The sequence below is a fragment of the Neophocaena asiaeorientalis genome, unplaced genomic scaffold (assembly GCF_003031525.2).
Source record: "Neophocaena asiaeorientalis asiaeorientalis breed wild unplaced genomic scaffold, Neophocaena_asiaeorientalis_V1.1 scaffold240, whole genome shotgun sequence".
In the NCBI taxonomy this organism is placed as follows: Eukaryota; Metazoa; Chordata; class Mammalia; order Artiodactyla; family Phocoenidae; genus Neophocaena; species Neophocaena asiaeorientalis.
In genome coordinates this window covers 5,979,430-6,000,698 of record NW_020185331.1, presented here as the reverse complement: position 1 = coordinate 6,000,698, position 21,269 = coordinate 5,979,430, and the positions used below count along the sequence as shown (strand labels likewise).

Genomic DNA, 21,269 nt, shown 5'->3' with positions numbered 1-21,269 from the left:
GGCGGGACTTAGAGCCGTAGCCAGTCGGCACAGAGGGCCGAATCCGTAAGGCCCGTTGAACGTTTGCGGGGGAGGCGGCTTCTTCCGGCGGGGTAGAGGAGCAGCTTCGTCAGCAGAAGGACACCTGCAACGGGGTCTGTGCGTTTTGGAAGGTGGGTGTGGAAGGGAACCCGAGCTCGGACCTTGCGGCTTCGCTTTGTGGGGCTGGCCTAGAATCCGACCGTTTCCTGGTCCGGGCACATCGCGAGGTCTTCGCTTTGGGTGGGGGACGTGGGGGGCGGGGAGAGTGGTGGTGAATGGAAAAGAAATTAGAGAAAATGAGGGCCGGGCGTGAGGGTTCGGACGGTGGCTGGGAAGCTTTGGTGCGAGGTAGAGGCCCCCTTCCCCCAGTTCATAAAGGCCCTTAGAATGCATTTTCCAGTGGAGAGAAATGAGGCCCGCAGCGAAGGGAGTGTCCCAAGGTCACCCAGTGACGTAATATTGGATGAGAACTCGGGCTTCTGACCCCCTCTGGTCATGTTAACCTCTTTCCCACTGTATGCCCAAAACAGTTTGTTTGCACTGAGCTGTGCTTAGGTAGCTGTCCAGCCAGGCCTCCTTTAGCGGCGCTGCAGCCTTTGTCAAGCGCAAGTGAGTGTAGCCTGCTTTCTGCGCTTCGCCGAGCCCGCGATAAGCGGGTTAGATTTCAATCTGTTCGATCAGTGGGGAAGGCCTTTCCTAGGAGGTAGCCAGAACAGAGCTGTAAACTCCTTTAAGTGCAAGAGGCTGCTTCTGGTACGTGAGCGGCTCTCCCTCGTCTTTGCCTCCTTTACCGCGTCATCTCACCAATCCAGGAAGGTGTCCGGTCCGACACAACAGCAGTACCGAGAAACAAAGTAGCGAGGGTAGTTTCTGAAGTGCCCATTTTACAGGTGAAGAGAGGCGTGGAAAAATTAATTATATTTAATAGCAGTTCGACGCTTAATTAGAAACAAGCGAAGACCCCATCGCTTAGACTTTGCCATAGGCTACAGTTTAGCAATTAGTACAGTTTAGTCTAGGTATTTTTCATTAATGTCTTTCTAAACTGAAGTATGACTCAGAAGGAAAGCAAGTTTCAGTTCAGTTATTCCACTAAGTACCATCTAACACAAGGATTCCTGATGTTTGCCCAAAAGTAACCTGCAGTTTGCTGAGGAAGCAGACCCAAGTGCTTGCAGGCTTTGCTCCAGTTTATCTCAGTTTCCCCTCCATCTCAGCGTTTTTTAGGAGTCTTTCTTTACAACCTAGACTAAATTGCGGTTCCTGTACTGTGCCTTTCCCTGCAGTCAGAATTAGTCCTCTGTGTAATATTGCAAACACTAGCCTTCTATATTGTGTGGAGAGAAGTTTAAAGCACCTTAATATTGTTTCAGTTGGACACGATTTCACCTTCTGAAAATGTTTGTTAAACACAAGGTAGCGGGAATTATCAGTTAATAATTGGACAAAGTTAAGCCCTTGTTTTCTGTAGGGTTTCTCCGAGAAACCTACTTGATACTATGAGAATCCAAAAATCTGTTCTGAAGATGAATGGGAAAGCATGTGTTTAATAAGTTTACTAAAATAAAACAATTAATATGAAAGCTATATCATAAAGATTTCTTTTAATGGAGATTTTCCTACTTGGCCTGAACTGGCCAAGGCCCCTAAGGTGGCCCAGGGAAGTTTGGAATCCTTCATTGCTATCAGAACTTTCTTGAAACAGTTTTCAAAATTAAGGTCATTTGTCCAAAGTTTCATTGCCAATTCTATGCACGTGAATGCCTCTGAAGGCCTTTGAATGGTAAACTGGAGAGTGCCAGTTTCCATAGCAACAACTTCCTCGCAGGTCTCTCCCGCTTCCATTTCATCAAGAGCCAACTGAGTCACTGCCACTGCCTACCAATCTCGACCGGACCTCGACCGGCTCGTTTATATTGCCAATCGACTCGGCGTGGCGTCGGTCGTGGTAGATAGGCGGTCATACAGACGAATTTTCGAGTGTTGTTCTGGTGACCTTTGAATGTGCCTTTACTATTTTTTATTATAAAAGAAATACACACCTTTGTGAAATACATAGGTTCTATAGCTGTAACCCCGTTTTAAAGTTTGCTATATATTCTTCCAGGGTTTTTTCCCAATATAATTACTAATAAGCATCTTGTTTTGTTTCTGTTACTGCAGTGTTTTTCAAACTTTTAACATACATCAGAATCACTTAGAGGGCATATTAAAACAGATTGTTGGGACTCAGGTCCTTCTGATTAAATAGGCCTGAGAATTTGCATTTCTAACAAGTTTCCATGAATAGTGACAGTGTGGGGACCAGACTTTGAGAACCATTGATGTGCTCTATAATGTCCAGAAATAGGATTTTTAAAATATTTAACATGACATTGGGACGTGTTTCCATGTCAGTACATAAAGATCTGCATGCATGGGGACATCATTCCATGTCTATATATAAAGATCTCCATGCATTCTGTTTCCTTCAGTGAAAACCATCACTTATCAGTCTCCTGTAGACGGACTTCTAGTTCTTATTTATTCTCATAAACTGTATTTCATTTACCATCCTTGAACCATATTATACGTTTCTACTTTGTAATATTTCTATAAGGATAAATTCCTGGCAAACAAATGAATCAGCTAGGTAAAAGGGTATGCTAAGTTTTTAATTTGATAGCTATTGCAGAAGAATTGCATATTAGGAAGGTTGTACCAGTTTACACTCCCTCCAGGCAACAGAGAGAATCCTTATTTTCCCACATTCCCACTACTACTGCTAATTATCATAAATTTATCTTTGCGGTCTGATGGCTGAATATTGGTCTCATTTTAAATTTCTTTGATCATTAGGTGATGTATGTTTCACCTTTTTGCGTTTAGCCACCTTTATATTTTCCCTTCCCTAAGATGATTAAAATATTTGCCCATGTTTTCTTCAGGATATCTTGGCTTCACTTTTACATTTAAATCTTTTTATCTGTTTTGGTGTAAGGAGTAAGGATTTCAGCTCCCCCCTACACACACCAATAGTTAGTATGTATCAACTCCATTTAGTAAATGATCCCTTCTCCCCCTTCCCATGGAGGTCCTAAATTTATAATAAAAACTGTAAAAAGAGGGGTTGCAAGGTGAGCTGTTTAGTTGGTGGTTACCCCTCTGAGGAACTTTGAAAAGTATCACAAGCTCCAGCTTTCAGCTAGTCTTAAAACTGATTAATTCCAGGTACAGTGTACTGTGGTATAGATAGAGCCAGGAATGAAAACATCAACCAATATTGAGTCAGAGGATGGACTTAAAGACTACTGTGTTCTCTTCTGTGCCGAGTGATTTGATATATATTCTGGAGTGTTGTGTGATAACAACCAAGATAAAGTCGTCCTTCTAAATGTTTCTCTTATCAGCAAGGTTTTTTCCACCGTTCTGCTGCTGCTTTGTTGGGTGAGGCATACATAAAATTTACAACATTTATATGCAATGAATTTTTTTGAATTTTTTAATTAAAATTTTTTTTTCTTTTAAATTGCATCCAAACCAATTTGTTGCTTTCTTTCTTTTTTTAAAAGATTGAAATCATGGCAGGTCCAGAAACTGATGCCCAGTACCAATTCACTGGTATCAAAAAATATTTCAACTCTTACACTCTCACAGGGAGAATGAATGTAAGTATTAATGATACCTTTAAGCAGTTGTTTTAGAATAAGACAGATGTTGACAACAACTCTTGTTTACTTTTCCCTTTCTTTTTCAGTGTGTACTGGCCACATATGGAGGTATTGCTTTGATAGTTTTATACTTTAAGTTAAGGTCTAAAAAAACTCCAGCTGTGAAAGCAACATAAATGGTAAGAAATTAACATTTAAAACTTTATATAACTTTGCCATTTTGATCTTAGGAGTTCCCCCCCCCTCACTATACAAGTATATTGTTCAAAATTTATTACAATCAAGAAAAAAGAAAAATATTGTCCATGTCCCCATTACCCTGACAATTTTCGTTAACATTTCAGTTTAGCTCTTTTTTAGTATATTTGTTTGGTTTCCAGTGGCTATGATCCATATCTGTAATTTTGTCTTATAACATGCATGTTCTCTATAATTTGAATGCATGAGTGCTCATGGGTATATGATTTATTTCACAGAGGAAATGTCTCCTACTAGAATTTTTTCTTAATATAAATAACATTACAGTGAATGCCTTTGAGCATGAAGTGTTTGTATCTGTGATTGTTTTCTTAAGGTGAAGCGCTTTCCCAGAGGGTTGTGGGGCGCCTAGCTTTCTTCCCCAGGCAGTGTTGAATAACATCAGTTTCTGATTTTTGTTAATTTGAGGAGTAAAAATAATTTCTTTTTGATAAAGTTGTATGTTTTTTCCATTTGTTTACCACTTGTATTTTTCTTAACATTCTCTGTGTTCTTCTCATTTAACGTTTGGGACTTTCTCTTTCTGAAGACCTCTCTCTTGTATAAGCTCTCTTAATAGTTATTAACCAGCCTTTTAAATCAGTTGCAAATATATCTTGGTTTTTGCTAGTTTCAATTTTTATGTAAGCCATTCTGTCTTTCCTTAAATCCCCCTAGACTTCATTTTCTTCTTATAGTGCCACCCAACCCCCATTTGCCCTTGCTTGAGTAAATATTTGTTGTGTTGGTGGTAGATGAGGTACAGAAAACCCAAAACCCAGATCTTTATCTAATGTAGCCCTCCATGACAGAAAATTTTTTCCTCTCCTCTTAAAAACTTTTCCAATCACAAAACTATTGACCTTAAGGGACTGACTGCATATCCCAGAATGCAGTGGTCCATGGCTTGTTCCTGAAAAACAGGTAGTTTTTTGCCCAATTTTTCATGTTAGGTTCCTCCTAACTTTGTTTTTACAATGGGGATAATACCACCCTCCTTGTTTTCTACTGTTTAAAATACTACTTTATGAAAAAAGATGTTATTCTGTGTACTAGGCTTTTCTGATGGTATACATTTAGCATCATACTGAATTATTGGCAGCTCTTTTGTTAAAGGGGGAGTGTTAAATCGTATTAAGCTGAGAGACACCTAAATTTGGGGGGGTTACTGACTCCTTTGAGAATCTAATGAATTTGCATTCAATTTCAGGGCGTTCACGGATAGTCTTGTACTAGTAATTAATGTCTTAAAAGTAGAGTTGAACACATTGGTGTCTAAACAATTTTTGTTTTGTTTATAGGATTCTCAACTGTACGTCATCTGTTAAGTTCCCATGCCTGAAGAAGCTAATGTCAGCTCATCATGTGATACCCAATTTGTACAATAAATTATGAACCTGGAAAAGCTGGTTGTCTTTATTTACAAGATATCAAAAATATAAAAACTGTACAAAATGCAACAAAGGCAAAAAACTGGCAGTGACTTGGTCTAAATCTTTTAGTTTCCCAAAGCAAGGCTCAGTACTGGAGGTAAGCAATTGAAATGTCTGACTTCAAGTGTACTAGGTTGTATGTAGCCATTTTAGCTGAAGTAGAACATGGAAGTTAATTTCTTCACCTGGTTTATAGAGTGTTTGCGTGCACTCAATCCAACCGGTATAAATTCAGATGTCGATGGATGGTTGTACTTCATCTATTTCTCAAAAAGTAATTGTAGTTCACCCTACCCAGTTAACGTACATTCCACTAATCATGAGCCAAGCAAAAATGCTAGTGGATCATTTAACATAGTACGTGAGTGCCATACAGTAACTACATTTTTACAGCAGGAACATACATGCTCATAGAATTCTTCAGCTAAAATTCAGGATGGTATTATATTACTCAATTTGAACCTTGAAGCAGGATGAATTACTGAAATCAACTGATTTTTTTCTAAACATAATAAATTAAAATAGCATTTGAACAGGCGATGCATAGTTTCCACAAAATCCAAAGCACCATAAATGTCCCCTCCATGAACATAATACCTCTTATTCAACTAACGGAAATTAGTTAAATGTGGTTGCTATAGAAATGTGGAACTATCCTGTTCAGATTTTCCAAGCAGCATACTTCCAGATCCATATAGACAAAACATTCTTTGTAGCTTAAATATTAATCACTGAGGTATTTGCTTTTAGTCTCCCTTTTTCAAACAGTAGCTTCCAAAGGTCTTTAATACCGATGGTTTATTGCGGACTATAAGCTCCTGCAGCTAGAACCAAGTTTCTTCTAGTAAAATGGAGGTGTACAACTGGTGTTGATTTGGTCATATATGTTCCCAACAATAACTCCTGTGAATTCTCAGGTAAATTTATATGCCCAGTGGCTGTAGTAAAGTCATCAGTCTCTAAATCTTCAAATGCTTTGATAGCATCCCATAACCGTACTGTATTATCCATTGAACCTAAGGGGAAATCAAAGGAAACCATTTAGTAGCATCTGCCTTATTTGGATTCTGAGATTCTGTCAAGTATGCTTTATGCATTTACTTTTTATTTCTGGTGAAAAAAATCTGAACTTGATTAATAACTATTATTCCCTCTAAAGAAGCACTTCAAGCAGTAGTTTTAACCTGAGAAGTCAACATACATATAGGGTAACAATCTGGAATCATGGCTAAGGAGAAGCAAAACTTAGAAAACAGCAGGACTTAATTTTGCAAAGAAAACAGCAGGACTTAATTTTGCAATGGTCATTCAGTGCTTCCTTTAAATATACCACTGACCCTTTACCACAAAGCCATTTCTAGTCATTTACCTGATGCCAAAATTTCACCATCTCTACTAAATCTAAGTGAACAGACTGTATCACTGTGGCCTTTTAATTCTCCAACCATCAAACCATGTCCAATATCCCAAAGGAGTACTCTGCCATCTGTTGCTCCTGTAGCCAGGAATCTCCCATTGGGAGAAAATGTCAAGGAATGAATTGGTCCCTAGAAAAGAAGTCCATGGAAAGAATCAAAAATAGGGTTAAAAATACCTAAGAAAATAAGACAAAAGTTAGAATTATAAAGTTTAGTGGTGCGAATAGTATCTTTAAAATGTGTCACTGGTTAGTTTTTTTTTTAACATCTTTATTGGAGTATAATTGCTTTACAATGTTGTGTTAGTTTCTGCTGTATAACAAAGTGAATCAGCTATATGTATACATATATCCCCATATCCCCTCCCTCTTGCGCCTCCCTCCCACGGCTCTAAGTGGTCACAAAGCATCGAGCTGATCTCCCTGTGCTGTGCAGCTGCTTCCCACTACCTGTTTTGCATTTGGTAGCGTATATAGGTCAATGCTACTCTCTCTCTGTATCCCAGCTTACCCTTCCCCCTCCCCGTGTCCTCAAGTCCATTCCCTACATCTGCGTCTTTATTCCTGTCCTGCCCCTAGGTTCATCAGAACCATTTTTTTTTAGATTCCATATATGTGTTAGCATATGGTATTTGTTTTTCTCTTTCAGACTTACTTCACTCTGTATGACAGACTCTAGGTCCATCCATCTGGTCAATTTTTAAACTATTTTTATCTCAAAAGAACCTCGTGCGCTGGAATAATGAAGGTATAAAATACCTTGTGTCCAGTGAAGATCCTTACACAGTTCCCATTCAGGACATCCCAGAGCCGCACAGTTCTGTCTGCAGAGCCCGTAGCAACATAATTAGAATTGGGATGGAATCTGGTACAATTCACATCAGCAAGATGGCCAGCAAATATCCTTAAAGGCTGATAGTGATCTGTAGCCCAGAGCCTTTTAAAAAAATTATTGAAAACAAAAGAAGGTAATTAGTTAACTGTGAAATGCCAAAATTCTACCCAAAATCAATATAGAAACAACCATGTGAACTGTTAGCTCCAAATGGGTCCCACTCACTAGTTACCTGAGGGAAAGCAGATGGAATGACTGAGCCTAACATTCTTTTTTTTTTTTTTGGCCGCAGTGCGGCTTGCGGGATCTTAGTTCCCTGACCAGGGATTGAACTCGTGCCCTCGGCAGTGAAAGCGCAGAGTCCTAACCACTGGACTGCCAGGGAATTCCCTAAACATTCTTAAGAAAAACTAATTGACACGGTACAAAAAACTTTTAATTCTATAATCCTTTAGTTCTCTGTATGTACACCCCCCACTCCAACTCCTAGTCTAACTTATAGAAGAGTATTTTTCCCTAGTTTTGGCCACCACATAATTAGTTTCTAACCCAAGACACCTCATCCTCAACTTCTAAGGAGATGACAGGGAAATAAACGTGCTCACAGTGGTTGTAAAAGACAAGGTTTAGCATCCGGTTGGGGAAGGGGAGGGCATGGACTCTTGGTATAGACATAATTGCAGACATAGTAATATTCCTGTCCCACATTTGTTTTCAAATAAGGACCTATAAATGCTGACGTTCTCAAAATGTTGATCCTGAATAACAGAAGCAAAAATGAGTTTGGCTGGAGTTTCTAATTCCCAACAAGAAACCATTCTGTTCCTTGAATAGGCCCAGTCCTAAGCTCATAATGTTCTTACCGAGCTACTCGGTCGTGGCCCCCTGACACAAAATAATATCCATATGGAGAAAACTGTGTGTCCCACACTGGATAGTTGTGTCCTTTATATCCCACCAAGCAGGTAAATGTTTGAAGACTCCACAATCTAACAGTTCCATCTTCTGAAGAGGAAAGCAGGTAGTTCCTGAGAGAAGAGAAGGTAGTACATTCGATTCCTAGAATAACTTAGTTACCTGTCCAGTTATATATATACATGTATATGTATATATACATTTGTATATATTAAACATAGCTAACTGACATGCTACATCTCACTTTTAATTTATACATGAAATTCACAGTAGATAACAAGAGTTGAAAGTACTAATGGTAGCTGTGACACTCTACATCTACCGAGCACCTACTGAATGAAGCTAGATTATTTTAAAAACATTATCTATTAAGAGGAAAATCACAGTTCTTCGAAAAAAAAAATACCAAAGAGGTAATGACAAAAAGTATGATCAAATAAGGTCACCTGAGAAAGGCTTCTAAGAAATGCGATATATCACTTAAAACTTAATTTTTTACTTTAAAATGAAGATGCTATTTTCATATCCTGTAAAAGTTGTGTAACAATTTAAAAGTAAACATCTTTTGGACCAAAAAAAAAAAAGCCAAAACAAAAAACACTATAGACGCGAGAATAATACTCTGCCTTCTTTAGGAATGAACAGAAAAGCTGAACTACTCAGAAAGTACTATGGTTTTCAATGAAATCAGAAGTTTCCCTCAAGTAAAAATGTACCATCTGGCTAAATCCTATAAAATAACAAAAATCCTCATTCTCAAAGTTTCATAAGGATGAAAATCTTGATGGTTTGAAAGCTATTATCTATCAAATAAGATACAGATGGTATTATGATAACAAAATACCCTCCCTGCATTTCTACAGAATGTTAGAGATCATGAAAAATAGGCAAACACATATTTGTGGCTTTCAAATTCCCTTTTCAGTACTCTTAGTTCTTTTGATTATACAAAGATAAATCTTCAATTGATAGGTAATATGCCTTTAATATCAGTAATCTGTTGTGAATTTGGAGATGACAGAAGATAGCAGTAGCCATAAAACCCAAAGAAAGAACCCAAAGAAGCAATTCAACCCCTACTGGAGTTACACAAGACTAAAGCTGATTTTTATAACCAGCAAACCCTGAAGCTATGTATCCTGATTCTGTAAATTTGGGTATTATACACTAGTACCCCAAGATAAATCAGCAGAGGGCAAGATGCTAAAAGATAACGCACTACTATGTATAAAATAGATAACTAACGAGAACCTACTGTATAGCACAGGGAACTCTACTCAGTGCTCTGTGGTGACCTAAATAGGAAGGAAATCCAAAAAAGGGGATACATGTATACATATAGCTGATTCACTTTGCTGTACAGCAGAAACTAACACAACAATGTAAAGCAACTATACTCCAATAAAAATGAATTTAAAAAATTTTTAAAGGATAATAAAATAATTCTCTACAAAAAAAATAGTAATAATAAAAGATAATGGGAAAAAAAAAAAAAAAAGATAATGGGGCTTCCCTGGTGGCGCAGTGGTTGAGAGTCCCCCTGCCAATGCAGGGGACTCGGGGTCGTGCCCTGATCTGGGAAGATCCCACATGCCGCGGAGCGGCTGGGCCTGTGAGCCATGGCCACTGAGCCTGTGCGTCTGGAGCCTGTGCTCCGCAACGGGAGAGGCCACAACAGTGAGAGACCCGCGTACCGCAAAAAAAAAATAAATAAAAAAAAATTTTTTAAAAGATAATGAATGATAGGCAACCACAAGATTTTTCTAAAGGAATTTTCCCCAACATTCTCATAATGTTCCCAGTAGTTAACTTTCATATAATCTCAATGTAATACAGCAGTATTTAATTTTTTTGTTTGTATTTTACCTATCTGGACTGAAGCTGGCTCCATAGACGGGCCCACTGTGACCATACAAAATCTTCAACTCACTTGCTGTTTTCTCATCCATGATTCTTTCTAAGACATCATCAGATTCTTTATCTATGAGGCTAAGATCTAAAATGGTCCAGAAATGTTAATTTTTTAAAGTACATTCATTAAAACATTTTAAGGCAATTACATCACAGTTCAGGAGAAGAACTAACATTTGAACTGTTCCTCCTACATACCAACCACTGGGCTAATGCCTCTAAATTAGGTGCTATCATCCCAGTGTATAAGAGAAGAAAGTGAGGTTCAGAACAGTTAATAATATGCCAGAGTGCACACAGCTATTTAGTGTTGACACTAGGACTGAAACTCAAATTTATCCATTATATCACCATGTTTCACAAAAGGAAACTACAAAAATATTAAAATAAATTATTGAAAATGTATTATCTTGTTTAACAATACAGTTAGCAAGAAACTTTCTTTAAAATGTAACCCTGGTCTTAGTTCATTTTAGCCATTTTTATGGCTAAAACAGAAAGTACTCTCCCACTATTTAAAGGTTTTTTTTTTTTTTAATTCACAAGCAAACAATCATAAACTGTTAGATTTTTAACCTTAGGGAGTTTTCTAGCCTAATGCCCTCATTCTACAGATGAGAAAACTGAGGACCAGTGAAATTAAACCAGACTAGCACCCCAGTCTCCTGATTGCCACTCCAATGCACTTTTCACTGTTGGCAATGTTATTAGCCGTTTTGACTTAAAGTAAAATCAAGTGAAATTCTGCTAAGATCACAATGTCTTCTGTATATTTCTTGGAATCAAGATTGGTGTAAACTAAGAATGAGCTTATATCCTGACAGGTCATCTCCGTTACCTGCTGCTTGTTTGACACTACGAAGCTTTTTGGGTGTCACAGACCACACTCTGACAGTTGAATCTGCAAAACCTCCAGCAATCAAACTAGAATCATCAGTGACATCCACTGCAGTGAGGCCCTGCAAATTAAAAAAAAAAATATATATATATATACACACACACACACACACACACACACACACACACACACACACACACACACACTAAATGATACTGTTTTAGGGAAAAAATTATAATCACATCTTAGAGAATATATAATGATAGCTATTTTTCTCATATAAAAGATCATTTGAGATTTCATTCTCCTTTGAAATCAACTGTTCAAAAGCACTTACTTTGAGAACATGTCATTTACCCCTTTTTGCCCTCTGAATTTGGAGTGCATCATATAAAGCAAATGTTAATCATTTTTGTACTTTACTAAATATATCCTCAGCAGGCTATTATAAAGCCTTATGTCTATAGAGGCTTACAGACATAAAGATATGAAGAATTCTTAATAAAAAATATTAAGTTTACGTAAGTACTTAAGTTCAAGAGAGATGAACCACATAGCTTCCTCCTTTTTCAAAGGCTAGCAGAATTCTGATCAGTGAAATGAAGGACACATACAAGCAAGATTCTGGTACCTACAAGTCGCTAAAGGTCTTTTAAACATTGCCTTCTATCTATTCTGAGCAATGTCCAATTCTCCTTTCCTAACTGCTGTCTTTAAGCCATATTTATATCAAGAGTTTAAAGAAGAAATCTTCATTTTAGTTAAGACATCTAAGTTACTTTTAATGGTAATCACTGTTTTTCATGACTCCTAATTTTCTCCCAGAAAGTGCCGAATCATTTTACCAACCTGGTAAGCATTGAGGAATGTATAGAAACAAATTGAGGGTAAACAGTCTGGCCCAAGGCGTACTCGTTTGGTGGTTTCTTTCATATTCATTATCTTATCCAATTTATCTGAATCTTTCAACTCAGGAAGAGGGATTCTGTGAAAGAAAAACAGACTGGAAATTACTCTGAATATTAAATAACTTGAACCATCTATAACATTGTCTTAAACTTCCACACATGTTCCTGAGGTTTTTTTCCTCACCTGTTTTGAGGTGGAGCATTGGGATCTTGTTTTTTGCTTTTGGATCCAATACTATCTTTTTTAGGCTTCTTCTTTTTAGGTTTTCCTTCTTCATTTTCTCCTTCTTCATCCTCATCATCCAAAGGCACCTCAATTTCTGGCTCTTTTAATAAACCAAAAAATACCTACAAGTCAAAGGAGCCAATTTTTTAAATTACTTTTTTGTTCATTAATACATCCTTTTCATATCTTGATAGGAGGAATCACAATTACAACAGGGTCATGTATATCCTGAAGCAGATTCTGTACTTGTCTACCCAATAGCCAATCTCCCCTTCTTCCTTACTAACAGAACCCTGATTTTGTTGGAGCAGCAGTATGCTCAGATAAAATCATTTCTGTTGCTGGGCTCCCTTGAAGCCATACAATGGCCATATAATATCATTCTGGCCAATAGATGTACACACAGATATACTGGGTAGTGTTTTAGAAAAAAATACTGTTTTCCTGATAAAAAGGGAGAGATTCAGCAGGTATGTCTTTCATCCTCCCCCTTCTGCCTTCCTGGAGTACAGATGCAAAGCTGGCGCTGCAATAGCCACCTATGAGCACAATGAAGAAAGCCACATTCTGAAGATGGCAGAGCAGAAAGTAGAAGGAGCCAGGGTCCTTGATGGCATTGTGGAGCCCTCACACCAGCCTAGGAGGGCCTTCTGCTTTAATTCATTTTATGTGAGAAAAAACCTTTACTTGTTTCTGCCAATGTAGTCAGGGTTCTGTTAAATGCATCCATTCCCAAATTCTCACTAATATATACATCATCCTTAGAACATGAAACTTAGTATACAGTGTAATATTATTCCCAAACTAGCTATAAGAAAAATGTGTAAATTATGTAGATGGAAATGCTACAATTTTTCATAATCTGCATTATATAGTTCTTAGGTTTATTCCCATACCTTTGATTTGTTTGCCTCTCGTTTAGCCTCTCCTGCCAAACTTCCCACCATCGCATCTATCTGTTGCTTACTACGCGGCATCCCATCAAAGATGTCAATGTAGAGGTGCTCCTGAACTATGTTCCATATCTGATTGTTCTGTTTCTCCTGAAGATGCCTCTTCAAGAGTTGGTACGAGTCTCGGGAAATACGCAGAACAAATTTACTTGTTCGAAAATCCAACATGGTCTCATTCCCTTTCATGTGTTCCTTTTTGGTAAGACTAGATAATACTCGTAGGTCATCCTGGTAATAACATTCCTGATCTCCATGGAACCTGTTTCAGTGATTTTAAAAAGTCATTTTTCAATGTAATCGTTAAGGGATCTGCCTCTCCCCCATATATTTATAAACATCCCAGAATATTTTCAACGTAGTAGTCTGAATAATCGTGGACTAAGCTGTAGGATAAGAAGTAACGCATTTCAAAATGATTACAATTCAGTTCTGAATTCATCCTAAAAATGACCAATTTAATTCTCTAATGAAATAAACGCATCATAAACATTTTAAGAGAATTTGAAATAAATACCATAAATGAATGAAAGATAAGCTATCCACCATTGGCAGACAGTCTCATTTGAATGCCACCATTGGTAGACATTTGAAAATGTTAGAAACTTTGCTCTACTAAATTTTATGTTCTCTCAAAACTCACTTTTTAAAACTTTTTATTATGGGAAATTTCAAACACATACAAAAGTAGAAACTATTATAAGGAATTCAGTGTACCTATCACCCAGCCTGTCAACAATAATCAACACATGACATTCTCACAAAACCCATCATTTTTAGTGATTTCGCATATTCTTAATACCAGATATAAAGATTAAATATCCGTACTTTAATAACATGACTAAAGAACAAACGTGTTGATATCAAACAGTGAGCACTCCCATTTACTCACCATTACCAAAGGCAATTAAATAAAGCTTTCAGCCTTGGTGACAATTACTAAATTTAAGTGTACTTTTGTTTCTACAAATCTTAATTATCCTAATAAAATAAAATGTAAAGATCATATATTGACACTCACAAAGAGCAGCAAGCAATGCAAAAACATTTAGAAAACAAACATAAGATATTAGGACTCTAGCTCTGACACATAGCCAACAGATTCCTAAACTGTTACCTGTGCTACCCTATTATGACTCATCAAGACATGAATTAAGAGTTTCTGTCTAAGATTTGAATGAAATTAGAAATCTCAGCCTCTTGGTGTTGTATTAGTTGCCACCAATAAGTTCATCTGAGCATGGGGTCCTGGCAAGGGCTGAGACTGTCCATGACAAGGACACAGAAAGTCAGTCCCCTACGATATTCCAGCTTCCTATGTGAGGAGATGGCTACACCATGAGACTGGAAGAGAAAGTTTTCTGATGACAGTACTGTAAGAAAAATTAGCTTAGAAATTCTGTCACCATCAGCCTTAATCTTTTCTTTCAGAAACACTGAGCTACAGAACATTTGCCTTATATACTTTCTATTAGGCACTGTAGAATAATGAATGAATATAATGACACAGAAGCCAGGAGTCCTGAGTTCTATTGTTCCTCTATTACCACTACCTGTGTTACCTGACAAGTTCTAGCTTCTGGGTCTATTGCTTGTACCAAAGAGCTCTCATTTAAACTGTTAAGCACTGCCTCCTTCTTAAACACTCCTTTTCTTTGGCTTCTATAACTTAACACTCTCCTGGTTTTCTTCCTGCTTCTCTGGCCTCTCCTTTTATATCTCTTCTACTTGGTCATCTCTTCTACTCCTTTTATTTCTCTTCTACACCAAATGTTGGAGTTCCTTGAGGTCCAGGCCTAGCCCTCCCATTGACTTATTTCATGCTCCTTCCTAGACATTCTCATCCCTATCCATCAATATTGCACACACTCCAATTTATGGCTCCAGTCCCTACCTCTCCTCTAAGCTCAGAGCCTTATATATCCTCCATCTATCAACTTGACATCTCTCAAATAAGTCAAAGGCATAAACAAATCTGAACTCAAGATTATTCTACAACCTGACAAAACCGGTCCTCTTCTAGGGTTTTCTACCTCAGTGAAGAGCACCCCTATCCAGCCAGGGGAGCCAGAAACCTAGGGATTATCAATTATACTTTCATCTCCCTTACACCTCCATATCCAATCACTCACCAAGTGCCTCAGGAATATGTCTACTTCCCTTCACCAACGCTATCACACCCTAGTCCAGTGTTTCTCAACAGGGTTGCGACTAGTATTTGGGGCAAAACAATTTGTTGCTAAGTGGGACTACCTGCACGTATTGGAACTTTTGGAATCCCTAAGACACCTGATCCTCCAGCCTAGTCATTACGACAACCAAAAACACCTCCAGTTTCAAACAGCCCAGAGGAAGGAGGCATAATATTACCTTCAGTTGAGAACCAGTACAATAACCCCCAAAATGGTCAATCTATAATCACTCTGTCCCCCACCATCTGTTTTCCCCACTGCATAAAGGTCCTTTAAAAATGTAAATCTAATAATAACATGGTCCTTCAATGACTTCTCTGGCAAAGATGTCTCACTGTCCCCAAATATCCATTTTTTTCTTTCTTCCTCCACAATAAAACACCTGAATACTAGCTGTCACATAGACACCTAGGTAAAGACCATATTTCCTACCTCCCTTGGCCATTGACTAATGACATAAAAAAGGGAGAAATATATGTCACTTCCAGGAAGGATGTGTGCCCTCCCTGCTGACTGTAACACTGATATGATTTCTTAGAGCCAGAGAATCACCTTGCACCACAGGTGGAAAATGCATGACAAGGATGTCAGAGCTACAAAATCAACAGAGCCTGGGTCCTTGATAATCAAGGACTCCATACCAGTCCTAGACTGCCTACATTCATGAGAGAGAGAAGTAAACTTTTATCGTATTCAAGCCTCTACTGTTTGGGGTCCAGTCACTCAGTCTAATCTAATCCTAACACAGCTTCATATTGCTCTTAGGATAAAAGTAAAAATAAACTTTTATTTATGCCACTATTGTTTTTGACTTTTCGGTGAATCTCAGCCAAATCTAATCCCATCCAATACAACCTCCTACTGCTCTGAGGATAAACAAAGACCCTCAATATGGCCCAAGAACCGCCTGCTCCAGCCCCTAGTCAACCGGCCAGCTTCCTGTGTACCACACCCCACCCTCACACTCTGCTCCAGCCACACGTGCCTTTCATCTCTGTACCTACCATGATCCTTCCTGCCACAGAGCTGTCACACATGCTTCTCCCTCTTCTCTTCCCCTGGTTAACTCCTGTTCAATCTTCAGATCCTACCTCAAGCATCACTTCCTCTGGGAGCCTTCCCTGACTTCTGCAACTAGATCAAATTCCTCATTTTAGGTTCTCATAGCACCAGGTACCTCTCCTTCATAAAGTACTTTTTGAGTTGCAATCTTACATTTGTGTAGTTACAGATGTGTGTATTCATTATATATATATATAGCTATATACACATATTATATATATACATAAATTCACATACTTCTCAAAGAATGATTTTGCTTCATTCTCATGTTGATTGTAGACTAGTTCCAAATACATGTGTACAAATAGGGGATAAAAGAGTTGGGATAACTCTGCCCGATGGCAGTCCAAGGAACATTCAATGAAGTGTTTCAGTCCACTATAGTATTCTTCATACATTGTGGGGTCTCCTTGTTGGTTGTAGGCTGATAGCACGGCACTGACATCCGGCTGGTCTTCCACAGCTACACTTCCAACTGTTTAAAAAATGAAAAATAACTTTCAGGAAAGTGACCTGACATGCACCAAGAGACTAAGGCTGTTTTGCTAAGGTCCAGAGGTGAATTGTTTCTCAGATGTTTGTCCTTCTCCTCTCAAACGCTCTTCCCCAACTCAATCACATAATCTTTTAATGGGATTCACTTTGTTTCAGTCACCCATCCAAAATTCCTTCGGTTTGTCCATATCTTAAAATAAAATTTTCAAATCAATGTCAGAAAGATTCAGTATTTTTCCTAGAGGTACCTTATTTTAAAGACAAATTTTATAAAACATGGTATGTGCAAATCAAACAACTATCTTAATCTTCTCTCAAGGCTCAGTGCAAATGGCACCCACCACCACCAAGCTATGCCCTGGAATAACATTTCCAGCTCTCTGAACTACCTAAATATTTTGTAACTGTCCAGCAACACATCCTATCCTGTTACCTTCATATATGTACATCTATCACTCTCTATAAAATATAAGCATGTTAATGGTGGGAAGGACTTGCCTTATTTATATTTCCAAAAGGCAAATCTATTTTATATGCTTAAAACAATTTCCATAACCATCATTTCAAGGCAAAAAGCATGAGTATTTATTTGTAATATTTCAATCCCAAACAATGATACATCTGTCAATCGAATCAGAGTTTGTTGGAAATTTTTAAGTTGCAATTATAGTACTGTTATGCTTTTTACTGCACAAATTTTAGAGAAGTTCTGTAGAAGTTTACTCTGATGGCCTCTTTTCCTCCCTACTGGTTTCTGAGTTACCATCTAAAAAATAGGTCAAGTTTCTGAAGAGATGAGAGATTACAGCAAAATAACCAACAACATAATTCATCCATCTTATAGTTCATTCACAAAATTCGGCATTCAAAAGATTCCTCTCAATCACATTTGCATACATTTCTACTTATGGGTTACAATGCTACATATTCATACCTCACTTCTGGCAACGCTGCAAAGATTAGGTCTCATAAATACAAAAGGGGAGGGGGGGAAGCCTCAGGTGTCAGGGATGGATACCTAAGCATAAACTTATCAGTGCCAGATATTTTACATATATTATATCTAAATCTCACAATAACCCCTTTAATAGAGAGAAAAAAACCCTCTCAAGCTTAGGAAGAATAACAATCAGCATCACACAAGTAAAAGCAATAGAGACAGAAACTGAACTCAGGTCTGCTCAACGCCTGTTCCTAAGTGAATGATTCTCAAACTTTGCCCTACATCAGTACCCGTTGGAAGCATTTATTTTAAAATGCAGATTCCCGGACTCCACCTGCACAGGGTCTGATTCACTAAGTCTGAAGTGACGCCCAAGAATCTGAATTCCTCTAAAAGATTTAAAACCAATGTTAGTTAGCCTGTATTTTGAGAAAGACTGGCTACACTATATTCATCATTCCCTGGCTGTGTGTCCAAAGCAAGTCCCTTGACCTTTCTCAGTCTGTTTTCTCATCTCTAAAATAGAGGTACCGTCTACCTCACAGTGGAACCGAGAAAAGTAAGATACATAACAAAGTATTTATAGTAAAAGTACGTTAGTACAAAACTGTACAAATATTGCTAGTGTTAATGTATCCCTGCCCAAGGCTCAAGAGCCCAAATGAGAGGAAAGGGACCAAAAGCCTGAAGTCCCCGCCTCTCCGCGCCCACCGTCCCCATACATCGCTCAGCTCAACAGCTCTCCACAGCCTCTCGCTGGAAATGACAGCTTGGAAGAGGGTTTGACTGCGCAGCCGGCGCACCAGGGAAAGGGGCGGGCATGTGGCCCTAGAGGCGGGCCCAGGAAATTCAAAACAAGCCCGCAGAGGTGCAGGCCTGCCAGCCTCTGCCTTCCCGGCTCGCTCCCCTTCGTGCCGGCCCTGCCTCCCCGGGACCCCGCGGCTCACCTTTCCCCGGAGCCGCAGGACCTGTCGCTAAGCCCGAGACGGCGGCGGACCCCGAAGCACCGCTGACCGGAGGGTCGGGGGCCGCAGGGCCGGGGGCCGAGGCGGTGACCCGACTAAGAAGCGCGCTAGCCGTCTCAGCGCCGGCGCCGTCCGCCTCTCCCGGGGCTCCGGAGCCCGCCACTGCCTCCTCCAGCAGCCGGGCCTCACGGCGCAGCGCCTCTTCGGCCTCGCGGAGGTTGCTCTGCCGTAGAAACTGCAGCACGGCCAGCAGAGTCTGTCGGTCGTGGGGAGCGCCGGCCTCCGGAGCAGCGGCGGGCACCGGGGCCGCCCCCGCTGGGGCAACGGCAGAGACAGCCACCGAGGGTTTGGGGGTCCCACCATCCCCGCCGGCCGACGACGATGCCGCAACGTTCCCACCGCCGCCGTTGGGGCCGTTGTTGGTTGTGCCGCCGCCACCCTCGCCAGCGCTGTCCCCCGTCTGCGGAGGTAGCAGCGTCGGCGGTCCCTCAGGCTCTAACTTGACCGCCACCTCCGTCTGCTCCTCCGCCAGCGCCGCCATCTTGCGGCTGAGCCACCTTGCGCCGTCAAGCGTGATTGCGTTTTCGCCACATGGAGGGCGGGGAGGAGCGTTTTACGACAGCTCTGGAGGGCCATTTACGGTAGTAGGAGGGGCGATAAAGGAGAAGAAAAAGGAATAGGAGCAAGAGCAACTTTCAAAAGTGAGTGACAAAAAGACAGGAAGTGAGAGCTGGGTACCGCCTCGTGCTTTTGCCCGATAATAATTACGTTTATTACAGACCAGATATATTCAGGCACTGCGATAGACATTTTACATTTTGTGACCTTTAATTCAACAGTTTTTTAAGGTACCATTATCTTCACGTTACAGATGACTCAACCAAGACCTAAAGACAAAATGCCAGACCAAGATTCGAATCCAGGTCTTTAATTTAAAAGCATATACTATTTACCACAGGGAGGCATCTGAGATACTGGTAAAGTTTTATGTTTTGATCTGGGTGGCGGTTACTTGTTTTTTTTCAATTTATGCATTGTAAAAATTAATTGAGCTGCACGCTTACGTTTTGTGAACTTTACAGCATGTATGTTATATTTCAATAAAAAGTTTTTAAGGACCTGAATTTTGTGATTGTGAAATGTATATGTTCTGTATTCGTGCTATGTTACCCATTATTACAAATAGACTGCATTTTAATTGTATATTTTAAAATAGTATGTGCCATTTTGCAATACGCTTCATAGGTTTAAAAACCTGCTGCATATTTTATCTCGTTTGAATCTCACAACGCTGTGAGATAGGTGCAGACAAGAAAAGTGAGCCTAGGACACGGGGGAAATCTAGCAGTTATTCGGGTTGTTGGTTTTGAGGTCTTACTGGCTTCCTTTGACCCTGCTTACTAGCTGAATGACCTGGAGCAAGTTACTTAACTTACACTACCCCAGTTGCCCAACTTCTAAAATAGGAACAATAATAGTACCTACCTCATAGAGTTGTGTGAGGATTAAATGGGATAATGCATATATGATACCTAACATGTAATAACTATTGGTTATTTTTACTTAACCAACCTAAAGAGGTGTCCTGCAAATGTTTGATAAGAAAGTCCAATCATGATGTTCATGGTTATCTCAAGACTGAAATATAAAACTAATCTAATTTGACATAATGTAAGATTGTGAAACATGGGGAGGGGCAGGGAGTAGAGAGTGGCGGGGAGATGAGCAAGAATTGGTTAGCATTTAATCATCAGTGGCCAAGAGAAAAACTGAAATCGGATGATAACACTAAAGAGATGGGGAAATTAATCCTTTTCCTCGCGATCATTCAACTAATTTTTCTGACTCGGTATTCACTAATTGATATGTAATTAATTGGTAATTAATTGAGAACTTAGATGAGAAATGCCATGAATAACAAGCCCAGGTGTATTTATAATTCCCTGGAAAGATGTTTTACCCATTATGAATAGTAAATTAACATCTTAATGCATACATCAGTCTCGTGAATCAGGTCCTAGGAACTGGATCCATCTGTACAGCTGAAGCCCAAATACTGGGACTACAAAAGTACAGCCACCCCGTTTCCTTCCGTGGAGTCTTAACTTTTTACCTGGCTTTGTGCCTTAAGTGCCAAAGAGTCTGGGTTGGGACTTCAACCAAGGTTTCTTACACCAAGCTGAGTGGTTTTTCTGTTACACCGCAGTAAAGTTTATTGAATGATTACAAAGCCCACTTTTAATTTTTGTTTCTCTTTTCCCCTTCCTTCCT

The 21,269-nt window shown here is 39.4% G+C and overlaps 2 protein-coding genes across 3 annotated transcripts; one reads left to right on the top strand and one right to left on the bottom strand.

Annotated features, from left to right (window-relative positions):
* Positions 1–10: 10 nt before the first annotated feature.
* Positions 11–5,313, top strand: ATP5MK (ATP synthase membrane subunit k). The gene is made up of 4 exons (XM_024735014.1): positions 11–152; positions 3,573–3,668; positions 3,758–3,850; positions 5,210–5,313. The coding sequence occupies exons 2-3, from the start codon at positions 3,582–3,584 to the stop codon at positions 3,845–3,847; spliced, it is 177 nt and encodes a 58-aa protein (XP_024590782.1). The 5' UTR covers positions 11–152; positions 3,573–3,581; the 3' UTR covers positions 3,848–3,850; positions 5,210–5,313.
* Positions 5,307–19,654, bottom strand: TAF5 (TATA-box binding protein associated factor 5). Of its 2 annotated transcripts, XM_024735013.1 has the most exons (11): positions 18,981–19,654; positions 16,833–17,070; positions 13,288–13,603; positions 12,350–12,513; positions 12,107–12,242; positions 11,258–11,378; positions 10,375–10,504; positions 8,457–8,621; positions 7,518–7,695; positions 6,711–6,888; positions 5,307–6,357 (listed from the first exon to the last, which is right to left on the bottom strand). In XM_024735013.1, exons 1-11 carry the CDS (start codon positions 19,537–19,539, stop codon positions 6,140–6,142), a joined length of 2,403 nt encoding a protein of 800 aa, XP_024590781.1. In that variant the 5' UTR covers positions 19,540–19,654; the 3' UTR covers positions 5,307–6,139. The 2 variants fall into 2 exon arrangements, 1 of the variants encoding a protein (XP_024590781.1); XR_003001805.1 differs by lacking the exons at positions 5,307–6,357; positions 6,711–6,888; positions 7,518–7,695; positions 8,457–8,621; positions 10,375–10,504 and having other exon boundaries at positions 12,350–12,491.
* Between the last annotated feature and the right edge of the window lie 1,615 nt (positions 19,655–21,269).